Genomic DNA, 22234 nt, shown 5'->3' on the forward strand with positions numbered 1-22234 from the left:
TACTGAAATAATGACAAGTTTTATAATTGTCTTGGGCTCCTGCTGTGTTTTTAAAGCCTTTGTAAATTATCCATGATATTTATTATAAATTATAGTGAAGTGAAGTATTATAGTGAATGTCCTGTACTGGTCTTAAAATCTCATAACATCAGCTTTTAATTTTCCTCTTGGGTGTTCTTCTTCTGTATAGACTACAACCACTACTTGTTTAGCTAGCATAAACTCAACAAAGCTAGCATTAGCTGGCTAACTGACGTTATTTTGCCGCTAAACTGCACAATATAAAACGTTGGTCTTCAAAGCGATTTAATCCTCAATCACAATAATAATATTCAAAGTAATACTGGGCAAGTAATGGGCAAAAACTTACCATGCCCGAGCCTCGTCGTTCTGATAGCTCCGCCCCTTCGCTCCAACCCCCCTCCCTCCCCCCACATCTACAGGTGAAAATTACTTTTGCGACACGTTTATCGCAAGAAGTGTAGCAAAAGTCAAGACCGCAAATTCGTCGATTTATACTGCCACAGAGCAGATTCGTCAAGTTGTAATGACTAATTTGAGAGGTTGTAATAACCAAGTTGCAGTTGTAATGGAAAATATATTTAAAAAATATGTATTTTTCTGGAAGTGAACATTTCATCACTAAGTTCATTTTTTTTCTACAAACTACAACACTTTTTTTTCTTCTGTGACTTCAAATTTGGTTCACAGTTACGTGGATATTTTATACAAGTGTACATTTGGTTCACAGTTATGTGGATATTTTATACAAGTGTACATTTGGTTCACAGTTATGTGGATATGTTATACAAGTGTAAATGTATGCACACAAGCTCAGATTTTTTTCTGCAAGTGCTCACATCAGGTTGTACACACTCGCATTTTGCACCATATCTACCTTCATAATAGCACCCCTTTTTTGGTAGCACCTAAGGGTGGGGTCAATATAACGCTGCACTTTCTAACAGTGCTATATTCCATGATTTAAAAAAAAGCTTTCACATTCAATGGGAGGAGAACTACACACACATGTTGTTTGTTAGCAGTGTATAATTAACTTTTTCTTTCTTTTGTTCTCGTTTTGGTCCGTTTTAATTAAACACAAATAATAAATGAACATCTATGATTGTTTTTTACAGAATGGCCCCAAAATGCTGTATCAAATAAAAAATGTTTTAATGGTCTTTATGTTAATTATATATCAATCAAGCAAATAAGTTGGGCACTTGGGTGACCTTTTTGCTTTTCTTTGCCTACCCCCCCTCCCCATTTTTGCTTCATTGTTTATTTGTCTTTAAGTTGTTAACTTAAGCATCTTAATATCAATAGCAAAATAATGTCCACAAAGTCAGATGATGTAACTTATTATTTATTCTAAATGAGGAAACAAAGATATGCCTTATGTTTATTGTTTGACTCTTGTTTAAAGTAATGGAAGATATTTGTCAGCTGTTTTCATATCTGAACCTCGCTCTGTGATAGGTTTGACAAAAGCTGATAAAATCTTAAGGTGGTTGTAAAAACCAAATAAACACCCTGAGCAGTGTGTGAACCTATTTGGATATTCCTGTAAAGTACAAGGAAAGAATAAGCACCTGATTTACAGCAGTGACAGAAAAATAATTTCAGTATTTTCTTTTTTTTAATTGTGTTTCAGCATTAGAGAATGGGTAGAGGGCAGAGAAAATGTTGATTTCATACATAACAAATACACACAACTCAGCTTGCAAAGTACAGCAACATGAACCCAGACTTCTCGTGAACAAAGGTAACATCGCCATAAAAACACACACAGTAGAATGCAGCATGACACAGATTATGTAAAGTCACTCATGATAAATGTATTTTGTACATCACAACATTTGGAGGGGTTTTCAGTCACAGTACAAGAATAATCGTAAAAGCTCACACCCAAGTCTCATTGAGGTACAGTCATGCTATCGGGCTTCAAAGCTGGATCTGTGTCACTCGTTGGGCCAAGTTTTCTTCCATTGGCACTTCAACTACTATAAACCTGTTCATAGTAGTTTTATATTATACCCATTTAAGCATTATATTATGGGAAAAAATAGAATTGTTATACATAATAATTTGGTTACATCTACCTATTTATAACTTGACTGGATGCAACCTTTGATCAACACAGTGACATGCATCTGTTGTTCCCATAGGTGTTTCCCACCAACCAAACAAAGCCTGGTCCACATTTGGGCTTTTATTTACAGCAGTTACATCCAGTGACATACATATATTCACAATCATGGTCCTCAGTTAGCTTCTGCATTTCTTAAAGTTGTTGACAACATTTGCATGGATGGACAGTTGCAGAGGTTTTCAATAGAAATCCTCATCAGATTTATTATTGTACCAGTTTGTTTGCATGTCTCATAAGAATGAAAAATAAAGTGTAAGGCACATAAAACCTATGGGTATGGCGTATGGCAGTATAACATCAAGAGTCACATGTATTTTAAAATATATCCTTATATGGGTTACTTACTAGTACAATTAAAGAAATTGATTGACACTTTATTTATTTGTTTTTTTGCAGAGTTAGATGAGACACGAGTTTAATGTCTGTAAAGTTAATAGGAAGTGTCAGCTAGCATCCGGCTAGCTTAGCTTAGCACAAATACCTTTAAAAGATATGCCAACCATTACAAATGTTTGTTTTTATGTTTTTGTTGTTGTACGAATTGAAAAGACAACAGCCGCATGTTATCAGACTATCAAAAGCCCCAGGCTAGCTAATTCTACAACATTTCCAATGCTTTGTTAGCAGTTTATGTTTATGAGGGGAAACTCAGGCAGCTATCTAAGCTTCACGAGACTCCATAGACAAAAACAGTATCTTTACCTTGCAGAATCTACAGAACGTTCTGGTCTAACGCTGCCTGCGTCACTTAGTTGGTGGTGTTGTGTGAATTTGGGGAAATCAAACCACTTTTTTTCCTACTATGTCTATAACCCAGCCTTTACAGTGAATGGGCAGAATCAGATTGATATCAATGTTCTCATCTAACTCCCGGCAAGAAAACAAACAAGCTTTTTTTCACACAAGGTTAACCTATTGGAAGCTAAGTCGTACAGCAAACTGTGGATGGCAGATGTGAGTGTGACTTACAGATGAGGCTGCAGAGGAAGCCGCAGCTCATTAGCAGGACATCATGAGGCTCTGCTATGAGCTCTGGCTCAGGGAAAATCTCAAAGCTAAACCTCAGTATCGATATACTGTGTGTGTTAAGGGACTGTTACCAGCAACCTGACACCCCCTCCCTTAACAGGAGCCAGAGACTGTGCAAGTCAAACTAACAGCTACGTGATGCGTTTACACCCCAACACAAACTGAAGGGTAAACAGTAATACACGCTCACAGGCATGAAGTACACAGACATACTCAGGGGCGCCGTAAGGGGGTGAAAAGTTAGGACGATTCTAAGGGCCCGTGACTGACAGGGGCCCCAAATGTTTAGAACATTAAGAAAAAAAATGTAAGTAACCTTTCATCAATCCTCAATAATTAATATTAATAGAACGTTATATTGATAAATTACTCACTAAACTTACGATTCATTTAACTTATTTTCTTCCAAAAGTTAATTACCCAAAGCCTCTGTACACCCCCTTCTATTTACATGTAATGGTTTGGTCCTGCCTCCAAACGCGGTGCGGCACCGGCACTTGCAGAGAGTGAAAGCATGTGAGGAGGGATGCTAGTACTTAGCCTACGTAAGTGTGTTGTACCATGTTTCAACGACCAACAAAGTCAGGCTGTAAGAAAAGAAGAGAAAGGAGAGAAAGAAAAGAGAGAGGGACTAAAGGGCGACAGTATGTCACCCAGTTTTTCACAAGAAAAGGTGTGTGTGGTCCATGAGTGGTGGAAATTAGTCTGTTAGCTAATGTTTTTTTGTTTACTAAGCTGACATTAAAGGTGACATGTCATGCTTTTCCGGTTATTACCCGTCCCCTTGTGTGTTATGAAGGTTTTTATGCATGTAAATGGTGTGCAGAGTCAAAACCCTCAAAGTACACCATGTAGCGAGTAAAACTCTAACACAACCTCGTTGGAGATACGTCACTGTCCATTTGATTCTTCCGGGTACATCATGATGTCATGTCGTCTCCGGAACGAAATGGACCAATCCGTGGAGCCGTTACGTTACGTCCGCGGAGCTGTTACGTTAAGCCCCTGCTGATTGGTCCAAATTGACCAATCCACGGACTTCCTCACACACTCAGTGCAGGCAGCTCTGCTGATTTCTCCTCCCTGGCTGCAGGCTGATAACAGACAGTTGGGATCGCGGCGAAATTCTCTCTGCAGACCCATTCTCACAGCGTTTATCAACCTTTTTCTTACTCAATATCAAGCCACACTTATTGTTTTTACTTCGGCTGTGACTTTGTGTGTGCTCAGGATGAGTTTGGCTGTGTTTGGCTGTGTATCGCTAAACAAGGAAATCACACCTCCACGGAGTTCAGCGCGATTCACAATGTCCCGACTGGTCCGACCAATCGGAGCACACTGGGCTCACAGGGAGGGGGGGGGAAAGAGCTGCAACGAGCCGTTTAGTGGAGAGAGTGAATACTGCTGAATACAAATACTTTACAGAGATGCTGTATGCGAAACCAATGTGAGTTTGAAAAATTGCACAGTATAAATCTATTCTAGTAGACCTCAACAATGGAATTATGATCAGTGGAAATGGCCATGACATGGGACCTTTAAGTACTGTTAATATCTTTACAGAAAATTCAGAGGTCTTTCATTTCACTGCTCTTTTAGCTGACATTTAAAGGTATGGTAGGTAATTCACTTCAGAAACACTTTTTGTTATATTCCATGGAATGCTCTTACCATCCCGATAGCAATGAATATATGAAATGCTTTGACAATAAATACATACAAAAATGTCATCTGTGGAAGCTGTGGCGCTGTAAAAAGTACGACCAATCATCTGAGCCAGCCTGGCTAAAGTAACTGGATGGCCTACCTGCCTGTCAGCCTTCCATCTGTGCACAAACTGATCTCGTGCCCTCATTGGTCATGTGCGCGTTCGTGTGTGTTGGAGGAGGGGCTCTGTAAGGAAGTCTGAAGGAAGGGGCAGATTTTTTTCGGTTGTGTACTTTCAAATTCTAGCGCACTCGAGCTGGTTTCTCCATTCTTACCTACCTACCTTTAATAAATGTAGGCACATTTTTAGCGCCTATTCATACTAAATCAGTTGTCCCTCCCCCTGGTGCCAGGACCAACAGATCCATCTCTAAGCTCAGCAGCCCTGTGCCCCCATAAGGCTGAACCTGAACCAGCTTTTCTCCGAACTGAAGGAGGTGAGCAGCATTGTGTTGAATGACATGCCACTTAACATATCTGAAGGGAGACTGAAATACAAAATATATATATATATATATATAACAAAAAGCTAACATCTAATTTAAATTATACATTTCAAACACAGTATTTTCCCACATAGCCAATGATCTATATAAAACAAAAAACTGCTTTTAGTCTATTTAGGATGATGGACAGTTTGAAGCATTGAGTGATCAGTCTGTATTAGGTAAACAAAATGTTAATCACCGACATTTTGGTTATGATATTAATACTAATGTTATTATATTAAAGCAGGGGTGGGGAACCTCCGGCCCCTGGGCCGTATACGGACCGCTAGACCATTTCATACGGCCCTCGAGGTAATCTATAAACAAAGTGGCCTGTGCCTGGTGGTGGGGCCCAATGTGATATATTTTCATGGGGCCCAAAATCCCTGGCGGCGCCCCTGCTACACACTGGATTATGTTCATGGTGTTGGCTGTATTATCAGCTAGGATCAATATATTCAAGAGTTTTCTCGTTTGGAAATCCCTCTCACAGTGAAGGCGAGAAGCTGCAGTCGCACTTCGATTTACAGTCTACATTCAGAGATCATTTCAGTCGATTTCAGACCGATGGCTGAAATGATCATCTTTTCTCAGCCCAACAACTGATAGGTAGAGTTCTATTCATGTGAGCACCTCTCCTGTGCGTGTGTACAAGATGATTGTGCATGTGAAACAGATGCGAGCCATTTGTTTTAGCCATGCTTACACATACTGTACATGGCACAGAATAATGATTACACAAGTGTGTATCAGAAGTAAATGTTAACTGGTAATATATACAATACTATATTCATTTTAACACACATTGTCTATTTGTTAATTGTGTTTGTGGTATTACATGTTTTGTGTATTTAACAGCATTGAAATGACAAATTACATCATGGCGTCATGGTGGTGTTAGATGCAGAAAGGGGAGGAAACGTGTTGCTTGATAACAGAGAGAGAGGGTATACTGTCAGTCGGGGTAGATGAGGAAGCCAGAGAAGGTGCTGTATTTGTTGGTGTTTCCGCCGTGAACTTTTCCCCCGTCCAGCTGCACACACACTTCGTCCCCCACATCCAGGTGCAGGATGACACTGTTGGAGGCATAGTCGTAGTTCTGATCTGCATCTTGGGCGATTGCACTGGCCCTCACCTGAGACAAAGAGGAAAGACTGTGTTAACAGGCTGCTAAAAAAAAACGAATAGAAATATGGGGAAAAAAGTTGATAACCATGTCATGTGGAGGAGGTTAGTTGGCATTTCAAGCCGTTATTATGAAGATATGAAGCAGAGAGACTCTGTATATAACTAGGGTCTGGAGGTGCTGTGGCTGACAGTCGATATCTATCACACTGCTCCTAACACTAGGATGGGTCAAATGCAGAGAAACAATTTCCCTACGAGGGATTAATAAAAGTCCATCTTATCTTATATCTTCAACTCTGACTGTTCATACTGTATGAAAAGGAGTTAATGGTTTTTGCCCAATTCTAGTTTTAATAGCTTGAACAACTTCTTTAACAGCACAGAATTTGATGGGAAAATGCAATTCTCCACTGACATAATTTCTTTAGTCTGAGCTACTTTTTGAAGTGAAATGTAATATAGAGTTAGAGCCTCGGCATGAAAATGTGAGGCAGGTTACTTTGTAAAGGCAAGACAACTCAGATACTACTAGCTACTCTTTACAAACACTATTTCATATTATTTACATTCTCTACAACTTCTTCTTTAGAAATGTCATATCAATAAAGCTCATTCAAATAAAAAATGTATTGCAATAAAATACATCAATGCTACACTTTGATGTAGATTTTGCATTTAGCTTTGACGTATAGATGCATTCACGGCCATTATCTTGAATAAATATGAATGATTGATTTTTACTGGCTAGTTAGCAAGCAATATTTCATTATGGAAATTGATTTATCAGTCTCATCCATATGTCCGTACGTACGAGCCTCTGCTCCCATAATCCTCTCTGCTGAATCTCCGCTCCTCTTGTAGCCCCAATACACTTATGATCACTTGCAAAGGAGGCATGTTCACTACAGCTATCTAAATGTTAATTGCTGGTTTGAGGAGATAGTCATGGCAGAAATATGGATTAGTATGCATGTAACATTAAAAAAGTATGTATCCATATATACATTGATCTAACGCAGAGTGGTTATTAAGAATAATCCTAATTGAAACAGGAAATGTTTAAGATTAAGTGTTTTATTTCACAGGCTGATGACTTTAATAGGTTTATCTTTTTCATCTATGACCCTAAAACCAGTGTGTTCATGTTATCTGGATGTTTCTGGTGCCATTTTATTTCCTGTTTCATTCTGTGATCTTGGTGTAATGTCATCAGTACAGATGCCTTCCTGTCCACTGGTTAGATAGATGAGATGTGCACTGATCTCTGGCCTCAAACCTCTATCTGAGAGCACAACCTTTCTTAGCCGCCATCAATTTTCTAGAGGATTGTTGCTCTCACACCTGATCCACCTGTTGCAGAGGAGAGGCTGATGGGGATTGCAGGAAGGGCATCAGGGAGCACATCAGTTCATTCGTGGTGCAATATCAGTAAACACAATGAGCGTGCAGACATACACCCACTGGGTGCTGATATCTGGATAGTTTTGGTTGCAGCTAGTTTCAACAATTGTTTATGACATTAGCTACCAACTATTTCAGGCAATTATGGTATTCAGTTGTCTAAGGTTGGCATATGTTCACCTTTTCGCTGGTGAACTTAATGGTAAACAGTTACTTATTTGTCATGGATATGGAGCAACATGAGCATGAATGTGTGCCCCTGATTAATCATATCCTATACATTTAGCTCTACTCTTCACCAACTCCTGAGAAAAATTTATCTGACTCCTTGGCTGCTAAATGATTCTCTAGGTTTACCAGCAACTTTTTGACCAGCCTGCTACAGCCTCAGATTTTGCTGGTGATAATGAACCAGAACAGTGAGCTGAAACTTACAAAAATGCTTCACAGCCATACGTGGAAAATGTTATATGGTAAGTGGCTTCACACTTCTATGTAATAAAATGTTATCTGGCCACCTATAACTAAAATAAATGTACAGCAAGCGAGTGAGTGGCTTAATTATTTTGAGCAATTTAAATTGATTATCTTTGAGTTTATAAATAACATGAGGAAACTGAAATACATTGAAATATTAAAAAAACTCATTAATATACAGTATGTTAATCTAAACATGGAAAATACACATTTGCAAGGACAAAGAGGGTTGAATGACACCACACCCTCAAAATGACCAATCAATGTAATCAACACCACACAGTTACAACAAGAGCCTGCTATTGTCAGCTTCATAAACGGCCATTCAGGTCTGCCATACAGCAATTGCTGGTATTCAAAACAAACACACTGAAGATGCATCATCTGGTGAAGAACACACAACCTGGAGCCTGACACAGTTTTAAAAAGTAATACCGTCTGATGAGCCATTCTTCACGCTTTTATCTCCATCTGGACAGGTGTGAGGATGTCTGATTGAACTTGATGCTGGAGCTGTAATGGTAGTACCAGCCGTTAAAAAGGAAGTCGTTACATCTGAGGATTACCACACGTGTTTACATAGCACTTAACACAAATATGATACCGCAGAACTAATGATGGCCGCATAGTCCAAGATCATAATGTTCCCATACATGTTGCTCTTAAGAAGAGGTTTCATTATGACCTAAATCAAAGAAGCACCTGCATTAGCCTTCCCAGTCCTTATGTTTTACACAAAAGATGTGCAAAAAGCTTTTTCGTTATTCATCATGAAGGTGTTTCTGTTAAATTCCAAGATGTTTTCGCATCAAATAAGCAAATCTGATAATAAATTGCACTATCATTTGGTAAGTAAGCAACTATTCAAGCAGACGATCCATTTAATACTGGAAAATAAAGTACACAAGCACATACATATTAATGAATGCAAATATGATACCCTCACTCTATCCTTTTCTCCTGCTCTCGTCCATCATCTCCACCAGTCATCAATAGGACAAATTAAGAAAGACCAAACAACACATTTTTACTCATCCTCCATTAAATGGTGATTTTTTTTCTCCCACCCATTTAATCAATTCAACGCTATATATTTATCCATACAGGCGTTTCTACCGTAAAGAAGGTGAACATTTTTATTCCCCACCTGGGGACAGAAATGAATTGGTGCATTTCCTTTGTTTTAATTCAACTCACATCACTCCATTAATTGTTGTCTCTCGCTCCACACCTCACGCCCCTTCCATCACCCCTTTCCCATTTGCAACCCCAACGCTATCTCTTCATTCTGGACCCATCCATCCATCTTTTTGTGTCCTTACACTCCAATTAGATGCAGGTCACGTACACATTTTCTCTCCCCCGCCATGGCAGTGTTGGCGGGAGCAGCGACTAAGTGCGTCCCTGTCCGGTCTAAATCGGATTGATTAACGGCGTGCTGCTGTGGCAGGTCTCCTGAGGACCCCTACATCCCTCCCCACATCCCCCTCTGCAGCATCCCTCACCCCTCCCTACCCCAAAATACGTCAGGGTGGGCAATACACGGCTGCAGGCTACGGTAATTGGTAGTCCGATAGCCATGGCAGCTCCCGGACTAATAGGTCCAACTCCTCAATAACTCCATACAATCACAATAAATGGGGGCACAGGATAGGCTACGTTGGTCAAATGGGCCCATGAAACACGAGCAAGGGGTCACGATAAGATCCCCACACACACACACACGCACACACACACACACACACACACACACACACACACACACACACACACACACACACACACACACACACACACACACACACACACACACACACACACACACACACACACACACACACACACACACACACACACACACACACTCCATCTCGCTCTCCCTCTACATCAGCTCTCTTTGTGTTTTATGAATCTCAAGTGAACACCTGAATAAAACCACGCAGCATACAGTATGAGACATTTGTTATTTTACTGTTGGACTGTTTTGCTCTGGAGGGACTGAACAGCTCCCCTGAGTAGACCTAATAGGTTTTAGGAAAAATATAACAGCAAAGAGATTCTGACATTTTGTACGTCCAACATCTGTCCACATGGTTGAACGGCAGGATTCCCCTGACAGTATAGACTCTAGAGTTAGAGGCTGACAGGCTGCTGTAACCTGCTGCAAATACAGACAATATACAGTTACAATTAAAAGCTGGTTTTCCTCTCTGCATGTGCATACATAAATGCATTTATCTTAATAAGTCTGTGATAAATGTCGTAAACAAAGAAGATCGTACCATTTTCAAACATGAAATACTTGAAATATCATGGAGAAAACTATATAAAAACAAAGATACAATAAGATGAGACTGATGGGGTCTGCCTACTCGTATGTTTAAGGGTCCTGTAGGTTGCAGCAGTGATATTCACACCACCTCATTGAAATGGCCTATTAAACGTGAACATCAACTAATTATATTTTCCAGCCAAAAGGACACAATGTTATTTATGGCTTGTTACAGTATGGTTGACTTCATTATAAGACACCCAGTACTTTACTTATCCTCGACTCCACTAGACAGTGGAGATGCTGACATTTAGTGTGTTATGTTTATGAGTAATTCATGGTTGCATTGCCCCTATTTATAATACCCCAATGGACAATGTAGCTACTTTATACATTTAAGGCACATATTTGTAAGAGTGTGGCATTTAAGATATTATCACAGTCATCAAAATGAGTTGACAATGAAATAATCTGCATCAAAGTGATTGAAGAACAAGATTATTTGTATTTATTAAAAAACCAAATATGTGTTTACATAATTTGACCATTGTAAAATGGACCATGAGTAGAAAGGGAGAACTGTGCTGTAGTACAATTTAGTTGTATTTACTGTACTTGAGTATTTTGATTGTATGCTGCTTTATACTGTCCTACTTTTAATGCAATTACTTCTCGTGAATACGATTTTACAATAAAACAATAAATGTATAAAATCTGGTGCATTATCATAATTATATTACATAGCAGTATCTAAAGTAAATCCAGCTCCACCTCAAACAGCTACAACAGTTTAATGCAATCATACATCAGTATTATATTAGGAATCTAATCATTAATATAATTCCCAGGGGTCATTTTCCTCTGTAACTGTGATACTGTACACTGTAGGCATCCAACACATGTATCTAACTGATCTTAATTTTACCGATTGCCTTAAAAAAAGACTTAAATGTAGCTAAGATTAAGATTTTTAAGATCTTTTGCATCCTGCTTTTGAGTGAAAGACTTTAACTCGTAACTGATCATCTATACATTGTTTCATTAGAGATCATTCTTCACTTACTATCTCCAACACTGTGCAATATATTATAATTTCTTTGACCAAGCCGGAGCCTTTCAGTAACAATCACAGTGAAATCCTTTTTTCTCAAAGTGTGCAGGAAGCGCACCGGGGCTTTGAGAGTGAAAACAAGAGGAAAGGCAAATCAGGATTATTGTCAACAGCGGCGGAGATTGATAGTGACAAGGGAGTGAGTTTCTGTCTGTTGGCTCAATGCTGTTCTGACTTGATCTGCTGCTGTTGGGGAGAGGGAGACCCGCGGGACAATAGAGAAGATTACACTGCCTCCGCTTTTGATTAGGGGCCAAAACTAAATGGGGAGAGAGCGGTGGAGAGGACTGAGAAAGGTGTAAGAGTGAGAGGAAATTGACAGCGTGGAAATAATTCACAGACGGTGCTAAATGCTCAATAAAATCTACATTTCAGCTGTGTTCCACTGATTTGTGTGACGTTTTTAAGGGCTGACATACTGTATTTCAAATGTATTCGACCAAAGATGTTCATCATTTTTATGTGTATCGACCCAATATCAAAGTGTGTTCATAATGTTTATGTCTGAGCTTTGTCTCAGAGAAAAATGATTGGAAGTAGGGCGTAAGAAAGAAAAAGAACGACATGTAGTTTTGAAAAAAACAAGGGTGTAAAAGCAGAAATGTGTACAAGAACACTTTCACCGGCGCGCAGCTGCACACTCCTTTAACAGTCTAAGCACATGATTCGGGTAAAGAAAGCCAAAGTTGAGAGGGGCTTTGAGTGATGGGGAGGGAGCCTGTTGGATAACAAACTGATCAAGCATGCCTGCTTCAGAGGAAGGGTGGGTATAAATGAGGTTGGGGAGGCTGGCTGTCCATGTAGTGTGTTATTTTTTCAGTTTTGTTTTGTTTCGCGGTGGTGCCTTGATCCTCTGGTAATAAAACTGACAGGATTCATTCACTGTGATGTACAGACCTCTCAGAGCAGAGCGAGGCGATTGAGACGGGGTCTCTTAAACTTACCTGAGGGACCTCTAAGGGTAAACTGGGAGAGAGAAGAAGGGCAATTGAAATGGCCCTTTTTGTAAAAGTGTTCTCTCTACCTCCCCCCTTGTGCAGCCAGAGGTACACTGCTTCTATTATGCAGGTCAGCATGTAACCCTTCTCCTGCACTGCAGACTCACACACTAATTGGCATACTAAATGTTAATATTTTTGCCATGACACTCAAGACCCAAGGTGTCAAGATGTTGATTAAAAAGTCTCTAATTGGCTCTAGACTGAAACCTTTGAGGGTAGAGGAGATGCCTTAATTGGATATAAATGGATTTTGTAGACGGCCTACCTGCAGAGCATCAGCCTGATCCAAATCTTCAGCCCCTGAGTTAAATTATATATTCCTTTATGACATATTGTTTACTGCCTTTTTATTAGCTCCGTGTTTGCTTTACAAAGTGCACAGGGACACAAAGTGTGATACTCGTTCATTATAAAAGAGCTGTTTCAGGTCAGACGTTTATATCTCTCTAATTCTAATATACATGCACTTAAACATTTTTATAATCCAATATACATGTTTCCTTTGTTCATGTTACCTTGTCCTTATCAAACACTGCAACACTGCTGTTTGTAAAAGGGAGAAAATGCTGCTGCTTAATAATGAGGGGAAATAATGATATAATGTGGAAGCAAAAGGAAAGCACAACAAAGGCTCGACAAAACACGGTAACAACCGGCCGAGTCGTTTTAGTCGGTGGAATATAATGGCTGAGACCATTATAAGGGAAACAGATAGTCAAATAATGGCTGTGTGCATGAACATGTGCATAAATGTGTGAGAAAAAGACAGGAAGACAAAACAAGGGCAAGCTGCAGGGTATATGGGAGGACGCGTTCTGTTTGCTCTACAATAAATGATGTCTGAAAGGAAAAACGTTCATCCTTTATCACAGAATGTTCCCCATTATAAAGTGAGGCCATTGTGCCTGACACCTAAGCAATGCACCACTAAAATGACTCTTATTATTAATTAAAACACAGCTACCAACTAATTAAATAAATTAGTGCCACAGGAGGCCCATGTTAACACCTTTTCTTTTCTAATCAGGAGCCTTCACTTCACAGGAGCTGCCTCACACCTACATACCGGAGACGAGCTGTTCCTTGCCTCTAATTGAGTCCAAACTTGTCATCGCCACAACATGTGTATTTAATTATGTAATTAGCTCATATATCTTATTAGCTTATTTTGTAATGAACACGCATGGATCTTCATTACCAGTTTGCACTTTGCTGCTTGTTGAAAGTGTTAGACATCAATGGTAACCTCCCCCACTCTCACCCTGAAAACTGCTGGAAACAAGACATGTGCTGCCATCTTCAGCGTAACTCTTAAACTAGCTTCTGTTTTTACATATAACTTGTACTATTTAACTAGCCTTTTACTTTTTTTAACTTTAATATGCACTCCACACTTTAGGTAATGAAGGCTCAGGGACTGTGCTATTTGTTGTTGTTGTTTTCTTTAGTTTTATATATATATTTTGCACCATGATCCCAGAGAAACGCGGCTGTCTGCCCTGCCCAGCGATGTAAGGTAAAGATGACAATAACCTTGAATAGATCTGATTTGAGCAAGCCTAAATGACAGCAGTGTTCTGCCTAAATTCGAATCCTCATTTATGACTAAATCTCCTCCAAGGACAACGCTTCATTCACATGTTCCTTGGAAGGTCCTATTTCCTGAGTTGGTGTTTACACGGGCCCTGAATGTGGAAACAACATGGATGCTACAAAATGTATTTCAAAGCTTTCTTACCAGTATTAGCATGACAACAAGGAACAAGGAAAATATCATGTAAGCCATGAAAAGCGTACAAATGTTTATGCTGCTTTCCGAGATTTTGTTCTGACTTGAGGTGGCAACATCGTTGGGATTATTCAGGAGAATTCAGGAAGTGTGGAATTATTCTGACACTTCATGAATGCAGAACAATCTCGCAATATTAACACAAATTAAAACTTAGTTTGTACATCTGCCCCATGATTCAGATCTGCTCCATAATGTGGTTCTCTTTTGGCCCATCCTAACCTTCCACCAAGTTTCATGATGATCTGCCCATAGTTATTCCATAATCCTGATGACAGACAAACATATATACAGTATAAAATGAAATACAAAACAACATAGGCACCTTAATAGGAACCTATCTACAGTATAATTCCACCCTGTTCCCCTTTAATACACATTATTTTAAACTTTATTTCCCCACTTTTAATTAATCTTTCCCTCCAACCTTTACACCTTACATGGTTAGGGCTGAGCCACATGTCAGAGCATTTTAATAAGGCACAGCTTTGTCCCGCCGTAGGTCAGATCCAGCCTAATGCCACTGCCACATAATGAGGTCACCATGTCAATAGCATATGAGATGCTACTATACTACACTAATTTCATAAAAACTATAGTGTGTGTGTGTGTGTGTGTGTGTGTGTGTGTGTGTGTGTGTGTGTGTGTGTGCGTGCGTGCGTGCGTGCGTGCGTGCGTACGTACGTACGTGCGTGCGTGCGTGCGTGCGTGCGTGCGTGCGTGCGTGCGTGCGTGCGTGCGTGCGTGTGTGTGTGTGTGTGTGTGTGTGTGTGTGTGTGTGTGTGTGTGTGTGTGTGTGTGTGGAGGGTGGCATAGCAGAAAGACCAACTGGCCAGTTTCTATCATATATTGGTCCCGCCATAAATATTCACACTCTCTCTCCATGCTCATCACTGTAAAGGGCAAAGTACATATTGGTGGTGAATTATATATCCATTGAAAAGGTCATCTACCTCAACACCAATCTTTTGATGAGTTATGGGACAAGATGAGTGAAGAGGATTCCTTGCATTGAGTGATTCATTTAGTCATTGTTAATCAGATACACCTTTCGTTTTGATTTCACTAACGGCTGGGATCACGATTTTGATTTGTTTCATTCAGTTTTCCCGTCTCCTAAACTCCTCGCTTCACCAGAGGACAAACATGCTCTCATGTTGCTTTTTCTGTCCTCCTCCCCCTCTGTCTACTCTCCTGTGAATATTCATCCATCTCTCTGTGACTTTGTCTCTGTCTGTCTGCAGGGACATGTCAGCCCACGTGTCTGTGTCCTGCCTGTCCCCGCAGTGATCTCTCCTCAGGATGTGCCTTATAATCAGCTACTTTTGGCAAGACATTGATCAACACCACACATATCGGTCTGACAATTGTTACACACACACATACACACAGCCATGAATGCTGCAAAACACATTGTCAAAAGGCATTGCTAATAGGAAAAGTTAAAAACGTTGGCAAATAGATAGAACCGGAGGATGACCCTTCTTTAATGGTCACACATACTTGCACAGAGCACACACAGTCTGCTTTTGGCCCATCCTATTAGGAGCAGTGGGCAGCTATTGTACAGTGCACCAGTCCACACTGCATATTTTAAGTCTGTTCGGGGACTTGAACCAGCGACCCTACGGTTCAGTCCAAGCCCCTACTGACTGAGCCACTGCCGGACACATTTTATTTTTATATAAGTCTGTATGGTAAATAAGTGGAGCCAACATTATGTTTGCTAAGCTTAAGTTAGCATAACAGTTTGGCACAAGTCTTCCCCACACACGGCAGGCCTTTACACTCTTTTTGAAGATATAGATATAAACTGTACACCCTAGCATGTGCACTCCGCTCTGCATTAGCCAGCTCGCTGCACCCGCACTGCGAGGGGGACCCAAGTTCCCATCAGCAAAAACACGTCGGTTTGCTATCCTAGCACTTGAAATGTTTTAGCTCTATGAAACCTGATGTACTTATATGATTCTGTATTCTTCAAGGTTGTATCTTGTTGGTCGAACGCACTTATTGTATTGTAAGTCGCTTTGGATAAAAGCGTCAGCTAAATGCAATGTAATGTAAATGTAATGTAATATAGGCCGGGTAGTAGGGCTGTGTATTGGCAAGAAACTGATTCATTTGTATAATGATACAGGGGTTATGATTCAATGTATTGCAGTATATTGTGATGGCTTTGAGTAATACTTTGTTATGCAATCAAAACAGTGGGATCTGTATGTATCACAGTCCTTATAACATCAAACACCATAGCACTACTTTTGGTGTAATCTGAGCAACATTTGCCTGTATCAGTATAACAAATGGGGGTTGCTTGCTGGATTATTTAGCTTAATAAATGAAAGGTTCTTTGTGTAACTTGCAGAACATTACTGTTTTTAAATGACACCTGTGGTCGTGAGGTGAACAGCAGTCATCATTCTGTTGCAACCAGGGGCGGACTGGCCATTGGGAATACCGGGAGTTTACCCGGTATTCCCTCCCCCCCCCCCCCCCCCCCCTCCCGTTGACAATTGACTAGCGGTACCGAGTTGGGCCGGTCGGCCGGTCGAGTTTCCCGGGCTGGTTTTTAGTCTCGCGGCCCCTACACACAGCGGCGTGCGTTGCCGCTTCAACGCTTCTGCCCATTCACTTTGAATGGGGTGACGTCACGATTCGCCGAACTGCATTGTGGGAGCAAAGCGTAGCTTCTCTCGTGGTGCTCGCTGCAAAAGTAGAGCAATGTTCTACTTTTGCCGCCTCGACGGAGGCGTCAGCCAATCAAATCCCGCGTATGCAAATCTGACAGTACAAGCGCTGGCCAATCAAACCGTGTGTATGTTGGGGTAGGGAATCACCCGGTACATATCTTTACATACAGGGATACAAACCGGAGGAGCCAGGCATGGGGGGAGGTGGCAGAGACAGTGGGGGAAACTGGTAGGTTTTCGCCTGTTTTGGGGAGTTTATATCCAGTGTACTTCGTTTGAATGGACAGCTAGCAAGCATAGACAGTATATTTAGCCAGCATGGATGTAGCATGAATGCTTTGCTTTGTATGTCCACATTCATGTGATTGGTTGTTGGTCGCGTTGCTCACGTTGACTCCCCAAGCTCAAGACACGCCCACCGCCAAGCGGCAACGCACGCCGCCGTGTGTAGGCTCCGTCAGTCCGCCCCTGGTTGCAACACTCACACGTTATTGTGGTTTACACTGGCTGCTGTTAGCTGACTTGCTTGCTTACACAGATTTCTAGCATGCTAATGTTAGCAAAATACTTTCTTGAGTGAAGAACGTAAACTAATTCATCCAGAGTCGATGGGTTGATCTTGCTGATAATTGTTAAGTTTGTCTTCAAATAACTGTATCAGCTCAGCGTTACGAAGCAACCAATGCCTAAACCATGCAGCAGTTACAACTAGCTGGCTGGAGTTGGAGCTTCTCCTCTAACTTCTGGCATAAAGTAAAAAAATGTATTTCCCAAAATGTAAAACTACTCCTTTAATGCATTTTCTCTCTCAAAATCTTCATGAACAAAATATTCATTAAAATAAATTCATAGTAGTAACGTTTTCACAAGTTTCTAAAATGCCAAACTTTTTCAGTGTGATTCTCAAGGTGTTTCTTTCTGACCTAGCAGGTTTTACTCTGCTGTGAGAGCACTTTTTCATTCCCAGAAAAAAAAAAAAATGAGGTGCAATGAAACTGAGAGGGCAAGATCAGCACTGAATTGGGTTAAATAATTTAGTCGATGGAAAAGATAATTAATGGGGGAAGGAGTCAATAGCCAGTGTGGACATTAAAAGTGTGCATGTGTGCGTGCGTGCGTGCGTGTATGTAGTGTGTGTGTGTGTGTGTGTGTGTGTGTGTGTGTGTGTGTGTGTGTGTGTGTGTGTGTGTGTGTGTGTGTGTGTGTGTGTGTGTGTGTGTGTGTGTGTGTGTGTGTGTGTGTGTGTGTGTGTGTGTGTGTGTGTGTGTGTGTGTGTGTGTGTGTGTGTGTGTGTGTAAAAGGAGGGGCCCAGGTGGAGGGGAGAAGATCTCATCTAAAAGCTATGAAAGATTTAACAGCGAGAGAAGACAGGAATGACAATGTCTGTGAAGGCATGCAACAAACCAAGTCCCCCAATTATATCTGGCATTTGACTGTCTGTCCTCTTTACTCTGCACTTTATGCACACCCTATACAATGAAAGAGGTTAATACTGTTTTTATGGACTTTATCCGTCACAGAACGATCTAGGATGTGTGTATTTGTAAAGTCTATAAAACCAAAGCAGTAAAGACCATCTTGTGAAGGGATTACACCGGCTAGGCCAAAGCGGGCCAGGGGTGCCAATGGCCCTTTTACCCCCTTGGCTTTCTTTCTCAGACACCTCCTATGGGCAATCTCAATCTTTTTTTTTTTTCAATTACACACATTTTGCACAGCTGTGACGCCAATGGAGTGACAAATCTGGATGACAGAGGTACAAAAATACCAGTGGTCCCTTTACCCCCCCCCCACTGTCTGGGCTGTTCAACGTTTAAATATTATACTGAGCATCATATTGCTTTGATCTTAGTTGTTAGTTAATTTGAGCTATTGTAAAACATTTTAGTTGAATTTGGTGTAAGTGAGACCACAGGTTAACAAACAAGTGCTAGTTAGCATCCTACCAATGTAAAGCATTGTGAACATGCTCCCGGTGTGGAGGGTTAATGGAAGACAAACAAAGTGTCCTTTCAATCTTGTAATGTAAAGAAAAAAATCCCACCATGAGTCACAAAAACATTTCTCTGCACTCATTTTGACCACATTTGACTGTTAAACCAGGATGGTCTTGGGGGTCTGCAGTAAACATGGCTGATATTGGGTAACACTGGGTTTTTGCACTAAAAACTGCTGAGCTGTCCCCTGTTGAATGCTTACTGGCCCTCTCACTGAATCTTAATGTTTTAAGAATTAGAGCATATCAATGAACAGCAGCCCGGCAGGATGAAGGTCTGCTCACAAGCAAATTGCTGTCTGATCATGTACCGTGTAAATTATGTGCAGAGAAAACACTGTTAGCCATCAAACACTCAGCCTACGTTGACTTGTACCAATGCAGAGCATTCCTCTGTGGTAATCCCCAGGACGTCACTCTTCTGTTCTGCAGCACACATGTCAGATTCAGGGCTCCTCCACAAAGTCAGGGCTTAGTACTTCAAGCTTGTCACGGATCTCCAGATGGAAGCAGTCAAGGCTTTTTTCCAGGCATTTGTACTTGTTTATTTATTAGTGCTAAAGTCATAGTTCCTCAGAGAACAGTAGCCAGCTGTTGCATTTTGGCTTTGTACCACCGAGACCTGGAGGATTGTTATCCTCTGATCGCTTGGCTGTCACTCTCTCTTTGTCTCTCTCCCTTTGTGTGCAAGTTGTACAATTAATTACAGTTTTCGTTTTCAGTGTAAACGTATGTTCTTAGTCCCACCTCTGTATTCTACTTTCATCCTGCCCTCATTTATGCTTTGTCCTGGTAGTAAATCAACGACTTTGAAGAAAGCTGAGAGGGTTGATAATTATTCTTCATATAAGAGATTGGAAACAGCATGAGTGATTTCCCCTAGTTTATTTGTTAAGTAACCATCCTTTGGATACTTGTGTTGATTATTTGGTTTGTTTTGTGGAAACTTTGCTTTAGATATTACTTCTTCAACACTTTATCATGATGCTCTTGAAAGTCTATTGTTTAGAAACAACTTAAAAAAATTCAGAGAGGTGTTGGTTATGAAATCTGTTTGGAAGCCTAGCTGGAAGAAAATGCAGCAGCAGTAGTTGCAAAAAAGCCCTTAAGCGATGTGTTTTCTGTATGTTTAGTGACAAAGTCCTCAAGGGTCTGTCGGAGATCTTGCCAGTCAGAAGAAAAGGAGAAAGTTGTGTAACAATGTTTCAGAGCCCCAAAGTCTGCAGACAGAGAGGTCCATAAAGAGAGGTCCACATACTTGGACATGAGACTGCTGCGTTCTTCCATAGTAAAAGTTGGTTTAATGTTGCCTATTCTTAGACATGTTTTATTGTTACCATGCCAAACATGGCACCCTGACATTAACAAATGACTATTTTAACCCAAAGTAGTATTTTTCTCAAGCTTTAAACTTAACTTAAAGTTGTTTTTGTGTCTAACAACCAAATCTTGTAAGTAGAATTACTTTTTCCAAAAAAAATGTATGAAGACTCGTATAAAAACAATCATCACTAATGATACACTATTGTGGTTGTGTCTGTAGCTGGAGAGACTCAGCCCTCTTCATGGATATTTTAATTTTGTAAGAATATCCATTTAGACGTCAGCTTTTACAAATCGTAGCAATAACAACTTGTTTTTTCGCCTTTACATTACCAAACCTTAGTGGTGTCAGATTAGAACATTGTCAGCTCAGAGAATATTTATCCATGCCGGATTAAGTGTTCCTGTTATTGTGTCCAATGCTGCTGGCTGCACAGAGTGACACTGAATCAAACTCTGTAGTTTGACTGTGCAAAGGATTTCCCCCTATTTTGGTTGATTAGTATCTGCAGAATCTGCAGTTTGTTTGAACATGTGGAGCTTTCAGATCACAATAACACTTCATAAACACAAACACGCTCACCTGGCCGTTCTTCTTCAGGTCGGCCCACATGCTCGTCCCGTCCCCTCCTCTCATCAGGACGTGGTAGGTGAAGTAGTAGATGCCAGGCAGGGGGCAGGTGAACTTGCCGGTGCTCGGCTCGTAGTAGTTCCCGACGTTGGTCACCACGTCATCAAACTTCAGTATTTCACTCCCTTCGTGTGGTTTTCTGAGGCCTGCATAAAAGGCGATTTTGGGACTGTAGAAGGATTGCCCGTAGCCCCCGGGTCCAGGCCCCGGTGGACCAGGTGGGCCGGGCTTTCCAGGCTCTCCATGGGGCCCTTTAGGACCCGGAGGACCAGGAAGTCCAGGGGTCCCTCTGAACCCCTGTTTGCCCTTGCGGTTTGCGAAGTCTGGGGGCTGAGGGGAGACGGCTGTCAGCTCTCCCTGTGGGGGGGTTAAAGTGTCACACACCATCTTGCAGCTCCCAAGCATCTCGTAATGCGTGCCCCCTCCTCCGGACCCTCCCCCCTTGGTGGTGTGCACCAATAGGGGAATGGCCACCAGCAGGACGAGGACCATCGCCACGCCGACTCCAGCCCCAACCACACGTTTCTTGCGGCTGAGCCGGGAGGCGGCCAGCGTGAGGAAATCCTCCTCCCCCTTCGCTGGAATCGTTGTGCCGGCCAGACTGAAAGCTAAAGAAACTAGGCCTACTGGATCGATAAAGTGGAGGAGGAATTGTGGGCCAAAGAAAGACAATGGGGGTTGACTCTATGAACAGGACAGGCAAGTCTCAGACAGGAGAATATCAGAAGTCTGGGGAAAGGGAACAAATAGGTTTTTCCATTTCTTGGTTGTCAGTAAATGTGTTTTGTATCCTTTTAGTTTCCTCTGCTTTGCAGTGTCAAAGGGTTAAAGATAGTGCATCATTTTGCAAGACAAAAATAATTAGAATATTTTAACAAAAACTGAGCATCACCTTTGGATTTTAGGCGATTGCTTTTCTTTTTCCAGCTCTGTGGACGTGGTGGCTCCAGTGAAAGCTTCCGTTTCTTAGGCAGCGAGCTGTCAGGTGGGGTCTACAGTATTCCCACTGGAGTTCATCTCACCCTCCACATAT

General features: G+C 41.2%; 1 protein-coding gene across 1 annotated transcript; it reads right to left on the reverse strand.

The window, feature by feature from the left end:
• Nucleotides 1-1546: 1546 nt before the first annotated feature.
• Nucleotides 1547-21843, reverse strand: c1ql4b (complement component 1, q subcomponent-like 4b). Its single transcript, XM_034083707.2, has 2 exons — nucleotides 21154-21843; nucleotides 1547-6514 (listed from the first exon to the last, which is right to left on the reverse strand). The coding sequence occupies exons 1-2, from the start codon at nucleotides 21691-21693 to the stop codon at nucleotides 6335-6337; spliced, it is 720 nt and encodes a 239-aa protein (XP_033939598.1). The 5' UTR covers nucleotides 21694-21843; the 3' UTR covers nucleotides 1547-6334.
• Nucleotides 21844-22234: the final 391 nt, after the last annotated feature.

Source organism: Pseudochaenichthys georgianus, chromosome 5 (genome assembly GCF_902827115.2).
Source record: "Pseudochaenichthys georgianus chromosome 5, fPseGeo1.2, whole genome shotgun sequence".
Lineage (NCBI taxonomy): Eukaryota > Metazoa > Chordata > Actinopteri > Perciformes > Channichthyidae > Pseudochaenichthys > Pseudochaenichthys georgianus.

Coding starts and splice junctions, on each gene's coding strand:
- c1ql4b (XM_034083707.2), bottom strand. CDS start 21,693: ATGGTCCTCGTCCTGCTGGTGGCCATTCCCCTATTGGTGCACACCACC. Junction 6,515..21,153: donor ACCTGAAGAAGAACGGCCAG/GTGAGCGTGTTT, acceptor TCTTTGTCTCAG/GTGAGGGCCAGTGCAATCGC.